The following is a 26,664-nucleotide window of genomic DNA, read 5'->3' on the forward strand; positions in this document are numbered from 1 at the left end:
TTTCTGGAGAGCTTAAGCATGTTTGTCTGTTTGAAATATTTTTTCCTCATGGCAGTTTTTTTTCTTTTTTCTTTTCCTCCATTTGTTACAGGTTTGTGTATTAGACCTACGAAAATAGCGCTACTGGTTGGAAGCCATGGACCGACTATGAATGTGTACATAGCCAAAATGACTGTCCCTGACCCATGTACTGCTATAGTCCCATTTAACCATGGCCAGTCCACTACAGCCAAACTGAAATTAATCCTATACATAGATATTTAAAAAAGAAAATTGAAAACAATTCCCTGCAAAATGTTGCACCTCAAAGAGGACAAAGTTCTTGTCACATCCGGTGAATTTGTGTGTGCTGGATACTGCTTTCTTCATAACATCAGGAGAGGAGGCAGTAAGCATCGGACAAGCACGCATACAGAACTTTTTAATGTACCAAATTTTGAAGATGGTCAATATGTACTCAACATGTTTTTATTTTTCCCATCCTCGTATTGTTTGTGTTTTTAATTTTGGAAACAGTTTGCCTATACAGAGAACACAGGACGTTAATTCAAGCAATAGTTTGTTTTTGGCTTTGAAACCTTATATTCGGGGCATACAAAGAAATACCTGATGGCTGCATAAAATAACCCTTATTCCTATCTTTTTATTTTCCTCTACTTCTGCTTTGTATACAGTAATTCAGTTTCTTTGCAGGTATAGGATGATGGGCATGACTTGGTACACACTTATGATAAATGTGTGGCATAAACATGCAACATACAAAAAAGACACTTCATTCAGAGATGACAGGTTACAGGTAAATTTCTTTATGGTGATGTGGCTGAATGCTTACTTGGGACATAATTCTGCCAAAATCGAAGGGCACAAATGATAAAGATCAGACATCGGACACAATATGTGTCTGTTTCTTTAGACCATAAGCCTCTTATGGTTTCCTTGTGCACTATTGTGATAGAAGCAAAACACCCCTCTCTCATTTTTCCTATTTTTGTATTTTTCTTATCCCACTTTAGTAAAAAAAAAAGAAAAAAAAAAGTCATTCATAATATTTTCTTTTGACCGGGATCATTTTAAAGCAAACTAGGAGTACCTTCATTGACAGTTATATCGTGATGGGAATCGGATTCCAGTGCTAAGGACATGTTAAGAAACATACCTGTGTATACTTATATCCCTAACATCACAGGAGGGCAACTTTCATTACACTGACTTGTTTTAGGCCTTACTTTTAATACAGGTTTTAGGCTTTAGGCTTGGCATATCATTTACACCTTATGTAGAGTTAAAGGCAGTGTGTCAGAAGGTGGGATCCCTTTTAAAACTGTTGATGGCACAATACATATAAAGATGGCAGTGCAGACCTACCTGTGGTGGTTGCCATGCTGGTTCACGACAGTAATCCATGTCTTCTTGCCTGCAGGACCACAATTGCAAGAGCCCACATGGCAGGTCCTTCATGTGCAGTGTCTACAGTTTTATGCACTTACCCCGCTCCTCTCTGCTCTGAGAGGTGGCTCTAGAGTCTTATCAGGAGACTTCTAGAGCCGTAACTCAGAGGGGGAAGGACCTAGTAGTACAGAGAGCTCAGGGCACTGCACATAGAGAACTGCCTATAGATTACATTCAATTGTAGGACTGGGGCATTAAGATATGGATTTCTGTCATGCCGTCTGCTTAACCTGCAGTTATATCTGCACTGCTTTGTGCCCTATATATCTGTCACCAGTTTTGAGATGATACAATCTGCTGACAGCCTCCCTTTTAAAAACTCAGTCACAACCATGTTCTTTGCTGCTATTAAAATAGTAACACCGCCTGCTTCCCCCCATTTAGATTTTATAATAATTTTCATATGTAAAAATATATATTAGAAAGTTAAAAAAAGAGAAAAAGAAAAAAAAAAAACAGAAGTCCTTGCCACCTTTTGACTTTGAAAGCATAGTTGAGCTATGTTCCCTGTTTTCAGAAATGTTCTGGTGGTCGGGCTGTTAACAATGTTCTAATGCATTATTGTAAATTGGTTGAGCATGATGATTTGTCACAAGCCTTTTATCTGAATTTTTTTAATTAAAAAAAAAAAAGTTAGAAAATATAACCACTTATGGACCATAAAGATCTGTATGACTGGAGCAATTGTAGAGCAATGTATTGCAGAGGATGACACAATGCTGGGAATATGCACTCGATTTCTGAAGATTCCTCCTTGATCGATGGCAGCACATGCACCTCTGACCTCTAGAAATCTTAAAAGATGGTTTTACTTTCAATTCTGTATAATTCAAGACATTTATGAAAATTCAAGGAAGGTGTGTGTACAATCAGTCTGTTTTTGTTTTTTCTCTCTAAATTACTGTAGGTAATCCTTTTAGAAATAATCTGTTTTTTTGGGGGGGGTTTTCCTGAAGAGATTTTACCACAAAGAAGATTAGATCATTGGGACTGATTACTCATGCCCCAATGATCCAAAGGGACTGAAGTTCCTCCCTTGGATCACTCGTGTGCTGCCATTGCATATGGTGAGCTCCTTCCTTGTCTTCTCCTCAGTAGTCCTGAGGAGACAAATGCATCACCAGTGGATTTAATCAGAACATGCCCTTTAATCCACTATCAAGTTTATTTGGTATTGGTAGCATGTCAGGATAGTAACAGTTATCCTACCGTGCAAATAAAATCTAGATCAACAATGCTTGTCATGCAACTGATTGTATTGAGTTGCACCAAAAAAATGCATAAAACTGCCATTTCATGGAGTGATTTTTGGTTATCTGTATTATGGACTTTAGGCCAGGTCATCAATCAAATCCAATGGGGGTCTGACACCTGGGACCCTTGTGGATCGGCCGTTGTAGGCAGCAGAGGTGCTTCTTGAGCACAGTTTCCAATTTTGAGCTCATGACGACACATTCATCTGACAGGGGCTGAGCTGCCTCATTAAGAGCCGCTGCTATACAGATATATGGCAGCATGCTTGGCAAGTAGTGAAGGGAATGCAGTGCTCACCCCATCCAACACCCAAGACCCCTACTATCTTCTATTGATGACCTTTCCTAAGGATGCTATTAAGCCTGGAAAACCCCTTGTGAGCTTCACAAAATTTCCATTTCCATATTATTTTTCATAGTAACGGTGTTAAATTCCAGCTGTAAGAAATTCACACCTAATAAGTAAAATTTGAAAAGGAAAAATAAGTATTATGTGCTACCTCTATATTTTAGTAAACTTTAGCAAGTTTTTTTCCTTCTATATGAATATTGTATTGGAGTGTTTTTTTCTTATTAGGTAAAGCTGAAATATAGGGTGAACATTTTGCTAATTGTCATAGTTTTATTTTTTTAACACAATTTTAATGCTCAACCCAGTTCTGTTTGTTAAATCTGGTTTCATCCAGATACAACAAGAACATACTTTGGTTTTATTTTTTTTTATTTTTTTTTAATTTTGCATTGTGGCTAATCCCAAAATTCTATTAAACGCCTAACTTGTCTGTATAATATTTTCAGTGGGTTTTTTTTTTTTTCTAGAATGCGATCTGTGTATAATATTTGTGCAATAATGAGAGAAGCGTGTGCTCCCAGGAATAGGCACAAATGCTTTGACACCTACCTAGTGTAGCGCATTGTCCTTATTCAAAAATAACCAAGAAACACCTACTTTTATTTTTACCTTCCAGCTTTTACAGAAGTCAATATATCCTACATGCCAGTGCCGCCTGACGTGCACCAGTAGTTAAATAACTCAAATGTGGACACATTGGAAATTTCGCTCACTTAACAAATTGAATATTGCTTTTCTATTGGCACTTCAGCTGTTTTTATTATGTATGACTTGTCTTTCTACCCCTCAATAATTGGTATTTAAGCCCATGTCTTGGTTGTTATATCCTTCTACAGTGGTGCTTAGATTTTAACAACTGTGCATATAAGGTGTATAAAATGGTTTACTATTTGCCAGTCCCCATGCAGCCATCATTGGATACCCAGCTATACAGATTTAAAAAGAAAAATTGTACATTTTTGAGGTAAAAACGGAAGTGCTAGCTTACAGGTTGTCATCTAGCCTTTTCTCTGTATACTTGTAATGAGTTTCCTGTTCCTAAACCTGCAAATCCTTTGGGTCTAATTCTGTGAGCCTATCGGCAGCACTGGAGTCTCGAGTCTGCATCATTTCTTGTGCTATTCAACTAACAAACATGAACCAGCCCACTGCAGTTTTTGTACATGTTAAATACTTTTATTGTTTGGTTTTCATGATAATGTGTCTAACAGATGACTTTGGTGTTCTGTACTGTCCTGGACCATTTTAATTACACTTTGATGTCATTTGGTTCCACATCATAAGTTTTCCTTGTTCTCCCCATCCTGATTTAACCCGGTTTTTTGACACTTTTTTTTTTTTTTTGTTCCATTTATCTTTTGCATTGTATTGCTCTGACAAATGTAATTTGAATCAGATCTGAAAGAGGTCCAGAATAAAATATATTTTGATATTAACTTTGTGTGGTTTTCTTTCAAGTTTGATTGAAAATGGTAACACTTTGTACATGGCTTTTATTACCAAGATATAGGGGGCCCCATTACACTGGTCATTGCGTTATTCATCCCCAGACTGCTGTTGCTTTTAGGGCCAGTTCACACATAGTTTTTTGGTCCGGATTTTGATGTGGGAAGCCGCATCAGAATCTAGCATGGGTGCGGTCGCTCGGATCACTCACTAACTTGGAATCTGGCAAATGCACATCCAGCTGAAAGCTGTCCATTTATGCTGCGGTATGCATGGCCTACACTAACTGCAGAGTGTGACCTCTGCATCGGCACAGGCATTATGACGTAAGTTATCAGTGCCCACAGTGAACAGGAGAAAGGATGCCCCGCGGCTCTTCAGGTAAGTATATTTGTGTGTGTGTACTGTATCAGGAGGGGGACTACTGTGGAGTATACAGGTATAATCCTTTGTGGAGGCCACTGCGAGGCAGTTTGTACTGTGTGGGGGGCCACTGTGGGGCAGATTGTACAGTGTGGGGTCCCCTCACTATTTATATCACACACTGTCTGTATTATAGCAGACATGATATTAGTACAGGCTATAATATTTCACAGTCACTATAAAACGGATCCTGAGTGATGTAAATAGTGAACATTAATTGTTCAAAAGTTCCAAATGCAGAGACCTTTACCTTTCAGCACAAGCTCTGTAAAGCACCATTCACATGACTGTAGTTTGCGGGTCCGCAATTGTTTATCCCCAGTGTTTTAAGGTTAAATTGCCGTGTTGGCATTCCGCGATAATTTATTGGGTTTTGGGTTGCAGTTTGAGCACTCTGTCTCAAAAGGGTTCACCATCACTGTTCTAGACTATGGGGCCCTGTATAGTAAGAATAAATTGATCCATTTTCACATCTATGGACAGCAGACGGCACCCCAAAAGCAGGATTGTTTGCTGTCCGTGATGGCATGGACATAACGTCTGTGTGAAGTCCTATAGCTGGAAAAACAGCTTTACAGTTTTTTAATTTATTTTTGCTTTTGTGCAAGTTTTTGGCTCAAGTGAAATCAACAGAAAGGAAGAAGCAGAAGTTCTTCCATTATACTTCCCATTGTTTTTGAATCTACTCCTTTCTTTGGCTCATAAAAGCGCAGCGAAATCTGTCAAAAAGCACAAAACTCAACATGTCTTCAGCCTTTAAACAGGACAGTGCTTGGGTGAACAATTGCTCCCCATTTTCTGGCCTTACAGAATCAAACTTCATGGTCTTGTCCTGTGAGGTTTTTCTCTAAACTGACTAGGAACTGATTTTTAGGCGAGAGAGAGAGTGTGTGTGTGTGTTTGCATGTGGTTTTTTTTTATTTTTTTAAAAAAACTTTTGTGTGTGTCCCAGAATGCAATTGACATAAAAGGTAAGTAACTGGATTCCAAGCTATAAGGCACTGTGACTTTTTGTATCACAACTAGCTGATTTACTCTGTGTTGAGGGGGAAAAGCTGCAGAGGATGCGCTACTGATAATGAAATCACACGCACAATTTCAATATGGATCCCCTAATAGTTCCTCAGACAGGGTGACATTCTTCCTACTACAGGGAAATCAATGGATATGCCAACAGGTCTGCGGCCAGGGTCGCCACTCGCTGAATATCCGACCGGCAATCCTGACCAGGTCCTATTGTAGGCATGTAGATTAGCAGAAATAAATTCCACTGTTGGAAAAAAAAAAAAAAAAAAAAAAACGCAGGAGGTGCACACCTCAGTGTCACATAAACCGAGATATGATAAACAATGAAGCTTTATTGATAACTCATTTCAGCGTTTTGAGTGTTTTAGTAACGCAACTTCTTCAGATCTAATAAAATATGATATAACATAATAAATATTGATAAGATCTTCACTTGTTAAAAAAGTGAGAAATATATATATTCATAAAATAAAAAGTCCCAATTCATAAGTCAGTTTTGGTTTAAATATAGTTTGTGCAAATTGCTGAATAACAAAAAGGAGATGCATGCATCTTAATGTGTATGTTCAGATTGTATCCAAAGTAAAATGGGATAGTAAAATAAATGCTTCAATAAATAAATGAATTTGTATATAAATACATGATAAATAAATTAGTTCATATATACGAACAAGTGTATAAAAGCCCATCGAAAGCACAATACACACAGGTAGAAAGATACACAAGTTTCGACGATTTATCCAGATTAACCACAGTACACAAGGTGCTGTTTAAATACATCTTTTCTGTAACCCAATCACTACTAGACTACCGTATATACTCGAGTATATACCGGATATCTGTGGTGCTATTAACCCCTTCCTGACGGAACAGGAGCACTGCAGATACCCTATATTCAGTAGACCGGGCACTGTCAGACACAGGGATACCTGATGTGCATGTCTTTCACAGTCATTTTCTTTTGTATGTATTCCAGGGAAAGGAGGGATTTAGAACTTTTTTTTTTTTTTTAAAGCTCCCCCCCCACACACACTATTTTCCGGGAGATTCTATACATTGCTATTGCGGCTGGTCATGGGTTTTTTTTTTTTTTTGGTTTTTTTGCTGACTCGAGTATAAGCTGAGGGGGGCTTTTCAGCACAAAACTGTGCTGAAAAATTCGGAAAGCAAAGGAAATCAGCCAGATACTACTTCTGTTGTCTCATTGAGGCCATACAGATTAAGTGCATGTATCTTGAAAATCCAATACATTTCTCAACTTTTTAGTTTCTCAAATCTATCACTATGTGTTGGTGTGGTGTGTTCAAGGATGATGGCTTTAACCCCTTCCCGCCGACGGCATATTTCAATTTTCATTTTTTGTTTTTGACTCCCCATGTTCCAAACCCCATAACTTTATTTTTCCACTCTCAGAGCCATATGAGGTCTTAATCTTTGCGAGAGAAATTTTCCTTCATGCTGTGGCCATTAATTGTTCCGCATAATGAACTGGGAAGCTGAAAAAAAATTCTCAATGGGGAAAAAATGCATTTGTGCGAATTTCTTACGGGCTTCGGTTTTACGGCGTTCATTGTGCAGCCAAAATGACATGTCATCTGTATTCTATGTTTCAGTGTGATTCCGAGGATACCAAATTTATATGATTTTATTTACATTTTAACCCCTAAACCAAAATCCAAAACTGTGGCAATTTTTTTTTTTTCTCTAAAAGTTGCCATATTTTGAAACCCATAATATTTTTATACTTCCATATACAGGGATGCATAAGGAATGTCTATGGCTGGCGATCTCCGGCAAAAAGACGGCTCCCACGCGCAACCAGTAAAATGGTTTTACGGCGTTCACTGTGCAGCCAAAATGACGTCATCTATATTCTATGTTTTGGTACGATTCCAGGGATATCAAATTTATATGGTTTTATTTACATTTTAACCCCTTAACAAAAATCCAAAACTGTGTTAAAACATTTTTTTTTTCTAAAACTCGCCATATTCTGGCACCCGTAATTTTTTTATTTTTATTTTTTTTATATACTTCTGTGTACAGGGATGTGTAGGGCGTGAAACTGTGAAAAAATGGCGATTTGGCACTATTGACTTTTTCTTCCCGCTACAGCGTTTACTGTACAGGAAAAAAATTTTTATAGATTTGTAGAGCGGGCGATTTAAGACACAGGGATACCTAATGTGTATGTGTAATTCACTATTACATGTTTTAACACTATAACTGAACATAACGCCATTTTATGAAAGTTTTTTTTTGTATAATGAATAGTTCTACAATTTTCCAACATACTTTCCGTGTCAATTCAAGGATTTCTAGATCTCTGCTTGCTGTCACACATTCTACTTACTTCCAATGGATAAACATTAGTCTGTGGTCATGTGTTGGGATCACAGCTCATTACCAGGCAGATGTCCGAGTGCTGTGCACATATGTGTACATCACATGACCATGAACTGATATCCACTGGAAGTAAGCAGAATGAGTGATAGCAAGCAGAGATCTAGAAAATTATGAGGAATTGATACAGAAAGTTTATTGGAAAATTGTATGACTCTTTATTATACAAACAATAACATTTGTCTCTCAATATTTGTCTGAAGATGGACCGCTCCTTTTGTGAAGGTTATAAGCATGTAATTTAGGAAAAACATTGTTATCCTTAAAAGATAAATGCTAGATATAGTTGCTTATGCTTGAAACTGGAATATAGTGATACATGCCAAGATGGCGCATGCACTTCAGAGTGAGATCCTTTGTGTGCAAGTGAGAAGACAGCTCCCTACAGACACCACGCAAGACTGGGAGTATATGGCTATATATGGTAAGGCTTAAACATTCTTCTTAAACATTCTTTCTTTGTGTGATTAAGATGTATAACACCTATCAGGAACATACACAGGCCTTACGCTGTTATTATTTCTATTCCTTTCTCTGCTGCTATATTAACCCCATGTTGCCTTAATAAACTACATCAGTGTATTTTCTCCTCGACTGAGAGAGGAACTAATACCAATATTGTGTGTCTGGTGTCATTTCCTTGCTGCTGGCACTCAGCCTTATTAATTAGGGTGACAACAGTTACCCAGGATTATTGGTCAATTAGTCATCAATATGGCCCCTGACCTTATCAAATGACAGGATCACTTATAAATAAAATGTAAATATTTTATTGAAATATGTAGAAACAAAATATAACAAAAAATAATAATATAATAAATATGGGAAGGACCAAATTAACCAATGATACCATAATATGGAAGGCTTAATGTCATACTGTGCAAGTAGTAAACTAAGTTAGGTCATACAAATAAAAAGTGCCATCCACATTCAATTGATTCAATACCACAAATAAATGTTACATAGTAACATAAGATAACAGTGATAAAGTGAAAACACATAACATAAAACTTGTGACATAAATGAATGTAAAAAACCAAACAGTGAAGATTAGAGATGAGCGAACACTAAAATGTTCGAGGTTCGAAATTCGATTCGAACAGCCGCTCAATGTTCGAGTGTTCGAATGGGTTTCGAACCCCATTATAGTCTATGGGGAACATAAACTCGTTAAGGGGGAAACCCAAATTCGTGTCTGGAGGGTCACCAAGTCCACTATGACACCCCAGGAAATGATACCAACACCCTGGAATGACACTGGGACAGCAGGGGAAGCATGTCTGGGGGCATAAAAGTCACTTTATTTCATGGAAATCCCTGTCAGTTTGTGATTTTCGCAAGCTAACTTTTCCCCATAGAAATGCATTGGCCAGTGCTGATTGGCCAGAGTACGGAACTCGACCAATCAGCGCTGGCTCTGCTGGAGGAGGCGGAGTCTAAGATCGCTCCACACCAGTCTCCATTCAGGTCCGACCTTAGACTCCGCCTCCTCCGGCAGAGCCAGCGCTGATTGGCCGAAGGCTGGCCAATGCATTCCTATGCGAATGCAGAGACTTAGCAGTGCTGAGTCAGTTTTGCTCAACTACACATCTGATGCACACTCGGCACTGCTACATCAGATGTAGCAATCTGATGTAGCAGAGCCGAGGGTGCACTAGAACCCCTGTGCAAACTCAGTTCACGCTAATAGAATGCATTGGCCAGCGCTGATTGGTCAATGCATTCTATTAGCCCGATGAAGTAGAGCTGAATGTGTGTGCTAAGCACACACATTCAGCACTGCTTCATCACGCCAATACAATGCATTAGCCAGTGCTGATTGGCCAGAGTATGGAATTCGGCCAATCAGCGCTGGCTCTGCTGGAGGAGGCGGAGTCTAAGGTCGGACCTGAATGGAGACTGGTGTGGAGCGATCTTAGACTCCGCCTCCTCTAGCAGAGCCAGCGCTGATTGGCCGAATTCCGTACTCTGGCCAATCAGCGCTGGCCAATGCATTCCATTAGCTTGATGAAGCAGAGTGTGCACAAGGGTTCAAGCGCACCCTCGGCTCTGATGTAGCAGAGCCGAGGGTGCACAAGGGTTCAAGTGCACCCTCGGCTCTCCTACATCAGAGCCGAGGGTGCGCTTGAACCCTTGTGCAGCCTCGGCTCTGCTACATCAGAGCCGAGGGTGCGCTTGAACCCTTGTGCACACTCTGCTTCATCAAGCTAATAGAATGCATTGGCCAGCGCTGATTGGCCAGAGTACGGAATTCGGCCAATCAGCGCTGGCCAATGCATCCCTATGGGAAAAAGTTTATCTCACAAAAATCACAATTACACACCCGATAGAGCCCCAAAAAGTTGTTTTTAATAACATTCCCCCCTAAATAAAGGTTATCCCTAGCTATCCCTGCCTGTACAGCTATCCCTGTCTCATAGTCACAAAGTTCACATTCTCATATGACCCGGATTTGAAATCCACTATTCGTCTAAAATGGAGGTCACCTGATTTCGGCAGCCAATGACTTTTTCCAATTTTTTTCAATGCCCCCGGTGTCGTAGTTCCTGTCCCACCTCCCCTGCACTGTTATTGGTGCAAAAAAGGCGCCAGGGAAGGTGGGAGGGGAATCGAATTTTGGCGCACTTTACTACGCGGTGTTCGATTCGATTCGAACATGGCGAACACCCTGATATCCGATCGAACATGTGTTCGATAGAACACTGTTCGCTCATCTCTAGTGAAGATATATAAGGACCAAGCAGAGAGTACTGTTATAAGGAATAATAGTGAGCCTACCCAGCTATGGGCTTCGTCAGGAAGCCAGGAAGTGGTGAAACGCGCGTCGGGCGTTCCATAGCTGGGTAGGCTCACTATTATTCCTTATAACAGTACTCTCTGCTTGGTCCTTATTAGAGATGAGCGAACACTAAAATGTTCGAGGTTCGAAATTCGATTCGAACAGCCGCTCACTGTTCGAGTGTTCGAATGGGTTTCGAACCCCATTATAGTCTATGGGGAACATAAACTCGTTAAGGGGGAAACCCAAATTCGTGTCTGGAGGGTCACCAAGTCCACTATGACACCCCAGGAAATGATACCAACACCCTGGAATGACACTGGGACAGCAGGGGAAGCATGTCTGGGGGCATAAAAGTCACTTTATTTCATGGAAATCCCTGTCAGTTTGCGATTTTCGCAAGCTAACTTTTCCCCATAGAAATGCATTGGCCAGTGCTGATTGGCCAGAGTACGGAACTCGACCAATCAGCGCTGGCTCTGCTGGAGGAGGCGGAGTCTAAGATAGCTCCACACCAGTCTCCATTCAGGTCCGACCTTAGACTCCGCCTCCTCCGGCAGAGCCAGCGCTGATTGGCCGAAGGCTGGCCAATGCATTCCTATGCGAATGCAGACTTAGCAGTGCTGAGTTAGTTTTGCTCAACTACACATCTGATGCACACTCGGCACTGCTACATCAGATGTAGCAATCTGATGTAGCAGAGCCGAGGGTGCACTAGAACCCCTGTGCAAACTCAGTTCACGCTAATAGAATGCATTGGCCAGCGCTGATTGGCCAATGCATTCTATTAGCCCGATGAAGTAGAGCTGAATGTGTGTGCTAAGCACACACATTCAGCACTGCTTCATCAAGCCAATACAATGCATTAGCCAGTGCTGATTGGCCAGAGTACGGAATTCGGCCAATCAGCGCTGGCTCTGCTGGAGGAGGCGGAGTCTAAGATCGCTCCACACCAGTCTCCATTCAGGTCCGACCTTAGACTCCGCCTCCTCCGGCAGAGCCAGCGCTGATTGGCCGAAGGCTGGCCAATGCATTCCTATGCGAATGCAGACTTAGCAGTGCTGAGTCAGTTTTGCTCAACTACACATCTGATGCACACTCGGCACTGCTACATCAGATGTAGCAATCTGATGTAGCAGAGCCGAGGGTGCACTAGAACCCCTGTGCAAACTCAGTTCACGCTAATAGAATGCATTGGCCAGCGCTGATTGGCCAATGCATTCTATTAGCCCGATGAAGTAGAGCTGAATGTGTGTGCTAAGCACACACATTCAGCACTGCTTCATCAAGCCAATACAATGCATTAGCCAGTGCTGATTGGCCAGAGTACGGAATTCGGCCAATCAGCGCTGGCCAATGCATTCTATTAGCCCGATGAAGTAGAGCTGAATGTGTGTGCTAAGCACACACATTCAGCACTGCTTCATCAAGCCAATACAATGCATTAGCCAGTGCTGATTGGCCAGAGTACGGAATTCGGCCAATCAGCGCTGGCTCTGCCGGAGGAGGCGGAGTCTAAGGTCGGACCTGAATGGAGACTGGTGTGGAGCGATCTTAGACTCCGCCTCCTCCAGCAGAGCCAGCGCTGATTGGTCGAGTTCCGTACTCTGGCCAATCAGCGCTGGCCAATGCATTCTATTAGCCCGATGAAGTAGAGCTGAATGTGTGTGCTTAGCACACACATTCAGCTCTACTTCATCAGGCTAATAGAATACATTGGCCAATCAGCGCTGGCCAATGCATTCTATTAGCTTGATGAAGCAGAGTGTGCACAAGGGTTCAAGCGCACCCTCGGCTCTGATGTAGCAGAGCTGAGGGTGCACAAGGGTTCAAGTGCACCCTCGGCTCTCCTACATCAGAGCCGAGGGTGCGCTTGAACCCTTGTGCAGCCTCGGCTCTGCTACATCAGAGCCGAGGGTGCGCTTGAACCCTTGTGCACACTCTGCTTCATCAAGCTAATAGAATGCATTGGCCAGCACTGATTGGCCAGAGTACGGAATTCGGCCAATCAGCGCTGGCCAATGCATCCCTATGGGAAAAAGTTTATCTCACAAAAATCACAATTACACACCCGATAGAGCCCCAAAAAGTTATTTTTAATAACATTCCCCCCTAAATAAAGGTTATCCCTAGCTATCCCTGCCTGTACAGCTATCCCTGTCTCATAGTCACAAAGTTCACATTCTCATATGACCCGGATTTGAAATCCACTATTCGTCTAAAATGGAGGTCACCTGATTTCGGCAGCCAATGACTTTTTCCAATTTTTTTCAATGCCCCCAGTGTCGTAGTTCCTGTCCCACCTCCCCTGCGCTGTTATTGGTGCAAAAAAGGCGCCAGGGAAGGTGGGAGGGGAATCGAATTTTGGCGCACTTTACCACGTGGTGTTCGATTCGATTCGAACATGGCGAACACCCTGATATCCGATCGAACATGTGTTCGATAGAACACTGTTCGCTCATCTCTAGTCCTTATATATCTTCACTGTTTGGTTTTTTACATTCATTTATGTCACAAGTTTTATGTTATGTGTTTTCACTTTATCACTGTTATCTTATGTTACTATGTAACATTTATTTGTGGTATTGAATCAATTGAATGTGGATGGCACTTTTTATTTGTATGACCTAACTTAGTTTACTACTTGCACAGTATGACATTGAGCCTTCCATATTATGGTATCATTGGTTAATTTGGTCCTTCCCATATTTATTATATTATTATTTTTTGTTACATTTTGTTTCTACATATTTCAATAAAATATTTACATTTTATTTATAAGTGATCCTGTCATTTGACACTATTTTCTATTGCTGTATAGTGGATTCACAATTTTGAGCCTTATTTTGCATTGTGTTTAGTGTTTTATCCCTGACCTTATCAGTTTAACTATATGCTCAGTCATATGTAATAGTATGATCCAGCGTGTTAATTTAATTCACTCCAGATGTCTTTGCATCAATAAAGCTTTAGTAGAAGTTTAGTGCTAAACGGTGGAGGCAAGAGGTTGCCTATTCTTTTCTCTTCTTTTACAAACAGTGTCGCAAGGCATATCATGTGAATGATCCTTGACTTGAACGTTTCATATTGGCGCAGCTTTTCTAGCTCCCACCATGTATCTTATTCCTAGAATGGCTTCTAATTTAATTTGTTGTTTAGCCTGTACATATCAACAAATGTAGTGGACTGATCTAAAAAGAATCTGACATATGGCATCAGGAAAGTCTGATAATTATACAATCTTTAAATTAATTACCAAGCCAAAGGCAAGCAAACATTAGCATCTATAAAAAGCTCTTTCTGCATTAGCCTCTAATGAGTTCATTTAAAGCTATCAAGCAGCTCATTTTAGAAAGCCTGGTCTGCGTTTAATCATATCCAATCAGATTTAATAATTACATCCTGAACTCAAGCCATTGTTAAGTGTGAAATTACCATAAAATTGCAATTGTTAAACGTAGATGTTTTGCCTAGGTTTTACAAGCCAATAAACATTAAAGTAAGTGCACTGCTTGCATTTTCAGAAGTACCTTTGTGTGATATTTCAGGACTTCTCATTTACGTATTATAATAAGTTGCCAGGCTATTGCAGTGTTAACATGGCTAAATGAACAATGTTTACTGCAGTATCAAGACAATTTGCAATTAGAGGGTTTTGCTTCATTAGGCAAAGATATCCCTGTAAATAAACAGTACAATAGTTTCTCCTGCTACAGTTCTTTTCATGTGCATAATTATAATGGCGTGCTATCTCTTAGTGATGTCTATGTGACCACTTAATAAGTAGACGTTATATTACTTAAGATGGCACAGAATGCTATATTTCACTTAATGCAAAAAAATAGGACCAGTTCATTATGTATTCCTTCTTATGCTTAAGGACCAATCTTCTGCACAGGTTTTTCTTCATGTTTTTGGTTGTTACACCACAAGTTAAAAAAAAGCTACAAAAAAATCAACTACATAAATGTAAAATCCTGTGCAGCAGATTGGGATACTCAGGTACAATGACCATGCTGGAATTACATTACTGGAATTTGTACATACAAATGCTCAACTATCTTCTGAAGTAGTAATAGAAGAGCATTTTACCTGTGAATGACCAGATACAATTGTGAAATGTTAAGCTACAACTACCACAGCTCCATAATTCAGTTCAGCATATTAAAGGGGTCGTCCAAAAATCTAAAAACAAGTCTTCTTCCATACTTGGCCATAGGTTGTATTTAGTATTGCAGTATTGAGAAAAAATATGAAGTGGGCATCTGCTTCATTTTCCTCCCTCATGGCTCCCTGCCACAGAATCCTTGGCAAGATCAAGCAGACCACTTTTTTTTTTTCTTCTTCTTTTCAAGTCCTGCTTCAGTCTGGGCAGAATTTACTACTGATTTTAAGGCTGATCAAAATCAGCACCATATTCTGCCATGTGAATGAGTCCTAACAATGGTCCATAAACCTAAATGAGGGAGCCTTCACATGAAGTTACGCTGCGCTCATTCTGATCGTAAAAATACGTTCAGAATGAGCGCGTAAAAAGCAGCTCCCATTGACTTGAATGGGAGCCGGCATATGTGCGCTCCCCATTGAAATCAATGGGAGGCTTTTTTCCCTATGCGCGTAATACATTGAAAGCATAGGGAAAGAAAACCTCCCATTGATTTCAATGGGGAGCGCACGTATGCCGGCTCCCATTCAAGTCAATGGGAGCTGCTTTTTACGCGCTCATTCTGAACGTGTTTTTACGATCAGAATGAGCGCAGCGTAACTCCGTGTGAAGGCTCCCTAATGCAGTGTTTTGTAGCTTTCTCCAATTCATAATAATAATAATAATAATAATAATAATAATAAAAAGTCACTGCTTTGACCACCAGTGCCCCACCAATCTGACATTGATGGCCTATCCTAGGATTGGCTAACCGTAATATAAACCCAGAAAGCCTCTTTAGGCTAAGGCCACACGTACTGAGTTGTAGAAGAAAAGCGTTGTGGGATAAACTGTGGCAGAAACGCATTGCAGTTTTTCCTGCAGAGTTTTTCACAGAAAGTCCACAGAGTTTCCTATACGGCAACTGACAGCACATCCATAGGTATAATTGACATGCTGCAATTTCCAAAAATGGAATGGTTTTGGAAATTGCTGAATTTCTGCTGCAGGCATTTTTCTGCAATGTGTGTATGGGATACGCTAGAATCCCTTCCACTTTATAGGGACTGTAAATGCTTTGGTTTCTGCCACGGCCAAACCACGGTGTTTACGCCACATGGGGCTTCAGCGTTAAAGACAATTGCATGCATTATATTATTGAAAATGTTGTACATTCAGAACTATGTCCATAGACAGTGGTCAGTACATAGAAAATACCACCTGGATCATACAGTAACAAGCAAGCTGTGCCTTGTTATATTCCACCAACTTAAACTGTCAACTTTCTCCCATATGAAAAGATGAGGAGGGGATAAGGTCTTCAATCTACACCTCCATTACTTTAGTGTCTCACGTTTCTACCTTGAAAAACTGCAATGCCAAATGATATAATGTCCTTTAGTCACTGAAATGTTGATGCAACATTAAGTTGCATGTATCATTGTATAAAAATTCAGTATATCTCACAAAAAAAAAAAAAAAAAAAAATTCTGACAGCATCCACGAGTGGGATTCCAATAGTTCTGATTCATCATTTAACAAAGCTTCTATTGCTTTCCCTTGTATATAACTCGCAGAAACAATTGACTTGTGCGCTATTAATGGCTTATCATAGGGAGTCCACAGCAAGTAGACAACCTTGTATACAGGTTATGTGACCAATGTGAGCGGTATACATGACAAATAAATGCCTTTGTAGGGACAGATAACTGTATTACAAGGGACTTACAGGTCTTCCATACTTGATCTGTATGCAAGATGCTTTCTCTTTTGTTCCTGATGCTATTATATACACTACATTCTACAGGGAGGTTGTACGGTCAAAAAAACGTTCTTTTATCCTTCTTCAAAGGACAGAGATGAGTGCAGTTTTTATGTCCCCAGGCAGCTGACCCTAAGAAATGATACCATTAAACATTTCAAACATAATAGAAGAGAGGGCGGGCTGCAAAGCTTAAAAAAGGATTCAATTGGAAAGATGTCTATGCTGGATGTGTTCCCTGCAGGTACACACTTAATGGTGTTTTCGATATCCTGCAGGCAAAAGATACATTTATCTTTTACTATCATCTTGGAGATAAATTTTACCTTTGTCTACTAATTTTCCAGGGCAGTCACTAATATAAGACTTTTGCTGCTAGATCATAACTCTATCTATTATGTGCTGAAATATATTTTGGGATACTCGCTCTTCGGGCTGAGAGTCTAGGTATGCTGTATATAATTTCTTATTGTGATTTTGTTAGTCTTTACGGGATGCCAAATGTAAGATTCCCTGCCGTGGAAAAGTTTCAATTGAAAGTGTATGGCAGTAAGAATACTGTATAGAAAAAATAAAATTGCTTCTTTAACTCTTCATTTCGAACGCTTCAAAAAAATTTTTTTTTTTGTTCTCTACATTCTGCCTGGGGAAAATGAAGAGGAATTCCACATAATTTTTTTCCAGCGGTCTAGTCGCAACGGGATGCTGGTGAATGACATCGCCATTTTATCTTGACTTTCCTGTGCTGTCTAGCTCCAGATGAATGTTCCTAAACAGTAGAGAGACTCAAGCCATGGAATCTGTGGCAAGACTGAGCAAGATGCTTATTGCTTGAGCATCCTGCTGCGATGTCTGCTTCCCATTGAAAACAATGTCCGCCCCCAAATCCGTGGCAAATTCCTAAGTGTAAATTTACCTTAACAAAGGTATATGATGTAAATTGTAGATCTTGTGTGATGTTGTGCAGAGCGAATAAAGGGAGTTTGGCTGCAATAATAAATGTGGCTTCTAGTCAGTTGATATTGAGAAGAAGAGGCCACTGTGGAGATCGCTACCCAATACGTGTCCAGCTGTCACCAAACAAGAGGAAGATGAGACTCCACAGACTGTTATACCCCAAACCACCCCACCTCCCCATATAGCGGTCACCAACTAAGAGGAAGATGAGACTCCATGAACTGTTATACCCCAAACCACCCGCCCCACCCCACCTCCTCATATAGCGGCCACCAACTAAGAGGAAACGAGACTCCATGGACTGTTATACCCCAAATCAGCCACCCCACCCCATCCCCCCCATACTCTCCCCCTCGACTCCAACTCCCCCCCAACTTTACTAGCTTTGGCAATGCCAAATATCTATTCGGACGTGCCAATAAAGCCGATTTGATTTGATATTGTTATTATTGCCTATCCTGCATTGCCTCCATTCCCTAAAATTCAAGCCTTTATTCTGAAGATTAAAACTTTATACAGGCCACATCCACATGTTTCAAGCTATATGTTGTTTTTTTTTTTTACCTTATTAGTATATCTTTGGATTGTAGGAGGAAACCCACACAAATTCAGAGAGAACATACAGTGTTGGCCAAAAGTATTGGCACCCCTGCAATTCTGTCAGATAATACTCATTTTCTTCCAGAAAATGATTGCAATCACAAATTCTTCGGTATTATTATCTGCATTTAATTTGTCATCAATGGAAAACCACAAAAAGAATTGTCAAAAAGCCAAATTGGATATAATTCCACACCAAACATAAAAAAGACAAAAGTATTGGCACTGTTTGAAAAATCATGTGATGTTTCTCTAATTTGTGTAGTTAACAGCACCTGTTACTTACCTGAGGCACCTAACAGGTGGTGGCAATAACTAAATCACACTTGCAGCCAGTTGAAATGGATTAAAGTTGACTCAACCTCTGTCCTGTGCCCTTGTGTGTACCACACTGAGCATGGAGAAAAGAAAGACCAAAGAACTGTCTGAGGACTTGAGAAGCAAAATTGTGAGGAAGCATTAGCAATCTCAAGGCAACAAGTCCATCTCCAAAGACCTGTGTCTACCGTGCGCAGTGTCATCAAGAAGTTTAAAGCCCATGACACTGTGGCTAACCTCCCTAGATGTGGACGGAAAAGAAAAATTGACGAGAGATTTCATCTACAACAGCCTTATATACTGAAGAGAAGGCCTCGCCCATGGCCTGTAAAGTATTCAGCACTGCAGAGAACTTAACCCCTTCAGAGGCCAAGACACACCAGGCACTGATCCACCAGGCCACTCACCACGTGAACCACACCCGAGTGCCAGAGCAGAAACTGCATGTCTGGTGTGAACATTCCCCTGCCGTGCATCAGTTCTTTGTCTATCCACCTGCCGTGCATCAGGTGATTCACGCGCTGAATGCCGTCCGGACACTCTGCGCCTGAACCTAACAGGCCGAGACTGCTGAGACCGGGTCATAACAGCCCTGCAGTCCAAGAGTACAACAGTGTCAACCCGTACTATCTGTCGGCGTCTGAATGAAAAGGGACTATATCAGGGGTAGGGAACGTATGGCTCTCCAGCTGTTGCAAAACTACAACTCCCAGCATGCATACTTGCTCTGCTGTTCTTGGAACCCCCATGGAAGTGAATGGAGCATGCTGGGAGTTGTAGTTTCAGAGCAGCTGGAGAGCCGAAGGTTCCCTATCCCAGGACTATATGGTAGGATATCCAGGAAGACCCCACTTCTTACCCAGAGACATAAAAAAGCCAGGCTGGAGTTTGCCAAAACTTACCTGAGAAAGCCAAAAACGTTTTGGAAAAATGTTCTCTGGTCAGATGAGACAAAAGTAGGAAAAGGCCTCAACATAGAGTTTACAGGGGAAAAAAAAGAGCCCTTCAAAGAAAAGAACATGGTCCCGACAGTCAAACATGGCGGAGGTTCCCTGATGTTTTGGGGTTGCTTTGCTGCCTCTGCCACTGGACTGCTTGACTGTGTGCATGGCATTATGAAGTCTGAAGACTACCAACACATTGTGCAGCATAATGTAGGGCCCAGTGTGAGAAAGCTGGGTCTCCCTCAGAGGTCATGGGTCTTCCAGCAGGACAATGACCCAAAACACACTTCAAAAAGCACTAGAAAATGGTTTGAGAGAAAGCACTGGAGACTTCTAAAGTGGCCAGCAATGAGTCCAGACCTGAATCCCATAGAACACCTGTGGAGAGATCTCTTGATGGCAGTTTGAAGAAGGCCCCCTTCACATCTCAGGGACCTGGAGCAGTTTGCCAAAGAAGAATGGTCTAAAATTCCAGCAGAGCCTTGTAAGAAACTCATTGATGGTTACCGGAAGCGGTTGTTCGCAGTTATTTTGTCTAAAGGTTGTGCTACCAAGTATTAGGCTGAGGGTGCCAATACTTTTGTCCGGCCCATTTTTGGAGTTTTGTGTAAAATGATCAATGATTTGACTTTTTTTTCATTTTCTTTTGTGTTTTTTCATTGCAAGCAAAATAAATGAAGATATTAATACCAAAGAGTTTGTGCTTGCAATCATTTTCTGGAAGACAACGAGTATTCTCCTGAAAAGAGGAGAAAGACAAAAGGATCTTCCGTCCCCAGAAGATACGGACAGGTAAGTATGATGGGGGTGGTGTGTGTGTGTGTGTGTGTGTGTGCGCGCGTGCGTGCGTGCGCGCGTGCATTCATATGTGTGATTCTAGTAGTCTATGGGCTAGCTAGAGAAACAGTGAGGGTGTGTAAGAGAGGGAGGGGGATTTGAGTGAAGAGCAATGTATTATTGTGGTTGTAGGATAGGAGAACAGGAAGCTACTCATGTAAACAAGTGCGGAAGATAACAGGAGCTCCCAGAGAAACCCAGAAATGACTCAAAACACCGCTGTAGGTATTTGGGTGCACTTATTAACCCATTAATAGCACTAACAGACTTTTTTTTAAAGTTTTTTTTTTTTTTTCCAGAAAACCCCTTTAAAGGGATTCTACCATTAAACTACTTTTTTTTTCTAATTACCACGTTGGAATAGCCTTAAGAAAGGCTATTCGTCTCCTACCTTTAGACGTGGTCTCTGCCGCGCCGTTCCGTAGAAATACCGGTTTTAACCAGTATGCAAATGAGCTCTCCGCAGCAATGAGGGCGGGCCCCAGCGCTGAAAGGCCGATGAGCGCATCCCCATTGCTGCCTGAAAGCTCTTTCCTGTGCCGCCTCCTTCTTCTGCAGCAACTCCGCCTCTTCTGACTTCTCTTGCTCTTGTAGTTCTATACAGGACATAGAGAGGCCACCCCAAAATGGCCGCCGACTCCTGTATTGAACTGCAAGAATGGCTACCCAAAAATAGCCGCCGACCGCGGCCATTTTTGGGTAGCCACTCTTGCAGTTCAATACAGGAGCCGGCTGGCGGCCATTTTGGGGTAGCCGTTCTTGCAGTTCAATACAGGAGCTGGCCGGCGGCCATTTTGGGGTGGCCTCTCTATGCTCCCGTATAGAACTACAAGAGCAAGAGAACTTTTGTACTAAATATTGCACATGAGCATTGCAAAAAGTCAATAAATGAACAGTGATGATTAGTGGTACAGCCCCAAGGTCTCCCAGATCTGACACCACACACCCGACACATGGACGAAGGCGTTACTTGTAATCTGCGGATAGCATTATTGTATGATTTTATATACTTAATACTGTTTTATGTTGTTGGCATGTCTATTTATAATGTAGGCGCACCTTCTTGTTAAATGTTGCTCGTTTTAGTCCATTTAGACGCGCCTTTATAAGTTCTATGCACTTGTCCCTTTTTTAATGATGTCTGATGGACTATTTTACACTTCCCCTATGCTGGAGCCCATTTGTGCCCCCTTTTTTTTTTTGTCCCTTTTTAAAAAAGATGCAAGTCATAAATACAGTATGAAAAGGATCTCCATTTAGGCCATGCTCCCTTTTCCCATCGAAAAACAAAACTGGCGAGGGTGGAATGACTTTTGGAAAAAAATAAATAAATAAGCTTCAGAAATATAGTGCAGGGCAGACAAAAAACCACAGAAAGGCGCAATTTATGCCAAAAAGGTGCAAATAGCTTAATAAATGTCTTTTAAGTGAAATGATGATGGTAAGTAGTAAGTTTTTTAGTCTTCTTTGAAGCCATGGTTTTGTGCATGTATATTATCTTCAGATTTTTCGTTAACACGACAAGGGCCTTCACCACAGTATTTTTCTGGCTTGCATGAAAAATCGAAAACCTCCTACAAAGAAAATACAGCTAAAGCAATTCATTTGGGTGTGTGGTGTTTTCACATAGTGGTGTATAGCCCACTGTGCAGGTTGTTTTGTACATTATATGTAATGATACCCTGGCTATTATAGTGTGATACAGTATGATTTCTATACACATTGCAGTACTAGTATTCTGACCATTTTGGTCTGCACATTATTATCCATTTTGTGAACACAGTTACTGTGGTTTTGTTACCCTGATCTGTTTTATGTAAAATAATATTTGTGGTTTTCAATAAAGATGAAGTTATTTCTTTGTAAATTGCTTTGGCTGTATAGTTTCTTGATAGGAACTTTTTTTACAGACTTTCCAGGCTAGACGAAGAAAACTTAATAGTCTTACATGTTTGCTGTGCTGACTCTGTTTTAGATGACGAAAGTGATATACAAATATTCTTCCACTGTATACATTGTATATATGTGAGCCAGAGTACATTTATTTGCTACTTGTGGTATATATGTACTTGTACATAACATGTTAATGCTATGACTCTGTTCCCCTTCATCATATTCATTTTTCATTTCCAAATTTAACAAAGCACATAGAGAAGAACAAACACAAAGTGTAAAGATATCCTTTAAAGTTTACCGCTTCAGATAATTTTGCGTAAAAAATCCCATATGAAACGTGTAAAAAGAACCGTCTGAGTGTTTCCATATCACAGGCATTTAATACAAAAATGCTTTTATTGCCTGGAGAGAGAACTAAAAGCAGAAGCATGGACAAGGGCAGAACTGTGACAAACGGCCAGACAATGGTGTTGTGGGCTTTTGTCGAGGCGCTGGACTGACATTTCAGCATAGACGATTATAAATTCTCCATGCCAACAATGAAGTTTAATTACTCATTAAGTTAGAGAGCTGTGACAACAAAGAGATTCCGAGTAATTGCTCCGCTGACATTCATGCAGAAAATGTTTTCAAAACATAGACGATGTGGAAAATATTGCTCAAGGCCAGCATTATGGATGCCTTTTAGAGGACTATTCACAGAACCTTCACTGCAGATGTTTCCACCATTAACTGCTATATCCACAACCTGCTCTTAACATTCACGGATATCTTTTCTTTTGTGCTGTATTATGATAGTGATATAAACACAGTACTGCTTGTGTGTTACTCTACAACTTAGTATGGTACAAGCCATGCAGTTATCAGTGATATTGCTACTTAATATTTGACATTATTATTATTTAGCCATGGCTTGTCATATCCGATCCATAGCTAGGATTTTCCCTTTCTTCTCTATTTTCTCCTTCACCTAAAACTTAGAGGACCTTTCACCACCACGTAGACCTTTGCATCATTTCATATGTGCTGCTCCACTAATTTTGGCACATTTTTTTCTCCAGCCCCCAGCATACCCAAGCAATCAATGCTGTTAGTTTTGGTGTCTGATATGCTGTTGAGCCTCAGTACTGTCAGGAGGGCGGCGTCAGGCAGGAGCAGGCAAAGGTTGTGATTCTAAGCTCTGAAGCTAGCTGCCTATGATTGGAGGTCTGAATCAACCCCTCTCAACGGCCTCTGCCTCAGGTTCCAGACCAAAAAACCCTGTATGAACTTACCCTACCCCACCGACAATTCCTTATGGGTTGGGGCTTTTGTGATCCTAATCGCTCTCTTATAAAGCTATCCACTCCCACAATAAAAACAAGAAAAGTATTATACTCACCCTGCCTCTGTACTCCTTGACTTTAGTGCGCAAGGAAAGTACCTTAGGCACTTGCACAATGAAGTTGGGTTGCACATCCTCGGCTTCACTGAAGAACTGCGCAGCAACGGGAGTACCAGAAATGAGTCTAAAGACACTCCAGTGAGAGTCATCGGACTCATTTCTAGGTATGTATAAATTTTTTTTTTTTTTTAAATGCTGACCCAGATCAATTTAAAACAGGATGATCTAGGGCACTAAACCCCTGGTATATAAGGATCTGTGGGTGGTTTATTAGTATCCGAAATCGACCTGATAAGATAAGATAAGATAGTCCTTTAATAGTCCCACAATGGGGAAATTTCAGTGATACAGTTTCATGGATGGTACAGTAGTATATAACAAGAGAGAAACACTTAAACACTCCATTTAAAGGGAGTCTGTCAGCAGTAAATTGGTTATAAACCTTACCCAAGTATTTTAGAGAAGTGGTTCTCCCATTGTCATTTAAATTGCATTTTGATTTGTATGCAAATATGAGGAGAAATGTGCTTTGTGACTGTGTCTTAGTTTGCTTGGCTTTAGTGTCAGGCCTGGTTCACATCTGCGTCGGTATCTGTTCGGGGGAGTCCACATGGGGACCCCCTTGAACGGACTACTGAACGCATTGGCAAGCGGTGTGCAGTGAAAGCATACAGACCCCATAGACTATAATGTGTTTTCTGCATGGTCTCCACATGGAACATGCAGACAGAAAAGTAGTTCACGATATACTTTCCTGTACGCATGACTCATGCGGAGACCATGCAGAAAGCCCATGGACCCCATTATAGTCTATGGGTCCATGTGCTTTCACTGCACACCGCTTGTTAATGTGTTCGGTAGTCCGTTCGAGTGGGTCCCCATGTGGAATCCCCCGAACGGATTACCGATGCAGATGTGAACCAGGCCTCTTCTCTAAATTCCCAGGTAAACCACTTTACCCTAATTTGCATATGAATACTATACTAATTCACATACAATGGTTCTCCAAAGCTGAATAACAGAGGCATATTTGGAAACTATAGAATCTCCATTACAATTTATAGATATTATGTTTATAACCTATTACTACTGACAGACTCCTTTTAATCCTGCTTGACTGATACATGAGATTTTCAGTCTGATTTGTGCTATACTATACTTTAGTCAGTGCTATATAATGCTATGCTTAAGCCTGTGTACTTCTTAGATTTCGTGACCTAAATGAGATATGCGAGCTGTGGGTCTTTGATAATATTAATGCATTTTTTATATATGCTAAACACAATTTTAATTAGCACAGATTTCTCCTTCAAAGAAATGAAAAAAATCCTGATATTTTAAGGATATCCATAAAATGTATTCGCAACAAAAAGGCACGAAAACAGAAATAAAGGGAAAATAAAGCTGAATAGCAGTCCCTTGAGTTGTAAACGCTGCTCTTTGAGCTTAACTTACTCTTTCTTCAGAAGGATAAAGCAATTAAACAGTATAATCCTTTTACAGCAAGAATTAATGGGTTTAGGTACATTGATTAGACTTCATTTTTCACTTGAGACTCTTGACTATTTCCCTGATCAGCAGATCTCTTTTTCTGACAAATATCACAAACTGCTTTGGTCTGAAGAAGATACTTGTAAAGTCTTAAAAGCTCCTTTATAAACTGGCAGATTAGTAATTCTCTGTAGAGTTCATTCAAAGGTATCATATACAAAAGATGTATTTTACATCCTTATGTAACGCCTTTGTGAGTGTTCGTCCGCGGACTGTGGAATTAATACAAATGCGAAATTGCTTTGTGATGCGTTTTGCGATGAATAATTATTGTGCTTTTTTAATTATGCAATATTTAGAACAATCTGTCATCATTCTCTATGACTCACCAGTTAATTGCGTGAATTCTCCTAATAGACAGTGTTGCAGATGGTATTAAGTTATACACAACACAGCTGGGATATACTCTAAGGCCTGGTTCACATCTGCGTTCGGTAATCCGTTAGGGGAGTCTGCTTGGGGACCCCTGAATGGAATACTGAACGCATTAAAAAGCAGTTAGCTAAGAAACCACACAGACCCCATAGACTATAATGGAGTCCGTGTGTTTTCTTTGCGATGTCTGAATGAATCATGCGGCGAAAAAAGTACGTCAAGGAGCACTTTTCTGTCCACATGATTCATGCAGACATCGCACGGAAAACACACGGACCCCATTATAGTCTATGGGGTCTGTGTGCTTTCATTGCTCACCGCTTTTTAATGCGTTCGGTATTCCATCTGGAGGGTCCCAAGTGGACTCCCCGAACGGATTACCGAATACAGATTTGAACTAGGCCAAAGTAATTCACACAGCTCATGGCTGCGGACAATGGGGCAGTTTACCAAAGCTGTCTAAATTTTAGACAATGCAAACTTAAACTATATTGTCTCAAAATGCACCATAGTTATCAGAGCGACCTATACTGGATGATACATCTGGTCCAACTTTAAATTGTCTGGTTTATACCACCTATTTTTTGGCTTTAGACTGGAAAATTGCATCAGAATTTTGGTATAGTTTTGAGGCACATTATGGTAGTCCCCTTCCTACAAGCCCCACCTTTTTTCATTAAGCCACTCCCCTCAATAGGCAAGACAGAAAAGTGTCTGAAACACATAAGAAGTTCCCAGGTTATAACCCTGTTTTTTATGTAATAT

At 40.7% G+C, this 26,664-nt stretch overlaps 1 protein-coding gene across 4 annotated transcripts in view; it reads left to right on the plus strand.

Annotated features, from left to right (window-relative positions):
- Window positions 1–4,490, plus strand: part of TBL1XR1 (TBL1X/Y related 1) — a 121,298-nt gene extending 116,808 nt beyond the window's left edge. For all 4 annotated transcript variants that reach the window (XM_075268648.1, XM_075268646.1, XM_075268647.1 and 1 more), the window contains one exon: window positions 92–4,490. In XM_075268648.1, the coding sequence (XP_075124749.1) occupies window positions 92–118 (27 nt within the window). In that variant the 3' untranslated portion in view covers window positions 119–4,490. The remainder of the gene's footprint in view (window positions 1–91) is intronic.
- Window positions 4,491–26,664: the final 22,174 nt, after the last annotated feature.

The sequence above is a fragment of the Leptodactylus fuscus genome, chromosome 3, assembly GCF_031893055.1.
Source record: "Leptodactylus fuscus isolate aLepFus1 chromosome 3, aLepFus1.hap2, whole genome shotgun sequence".
Lineage (NCBI taxonomy): Eukaryota > Metazoa > Chordata > Amphibia > Anura > Leptodactylidae > Leptodactylus > Leptodactylus fuscus.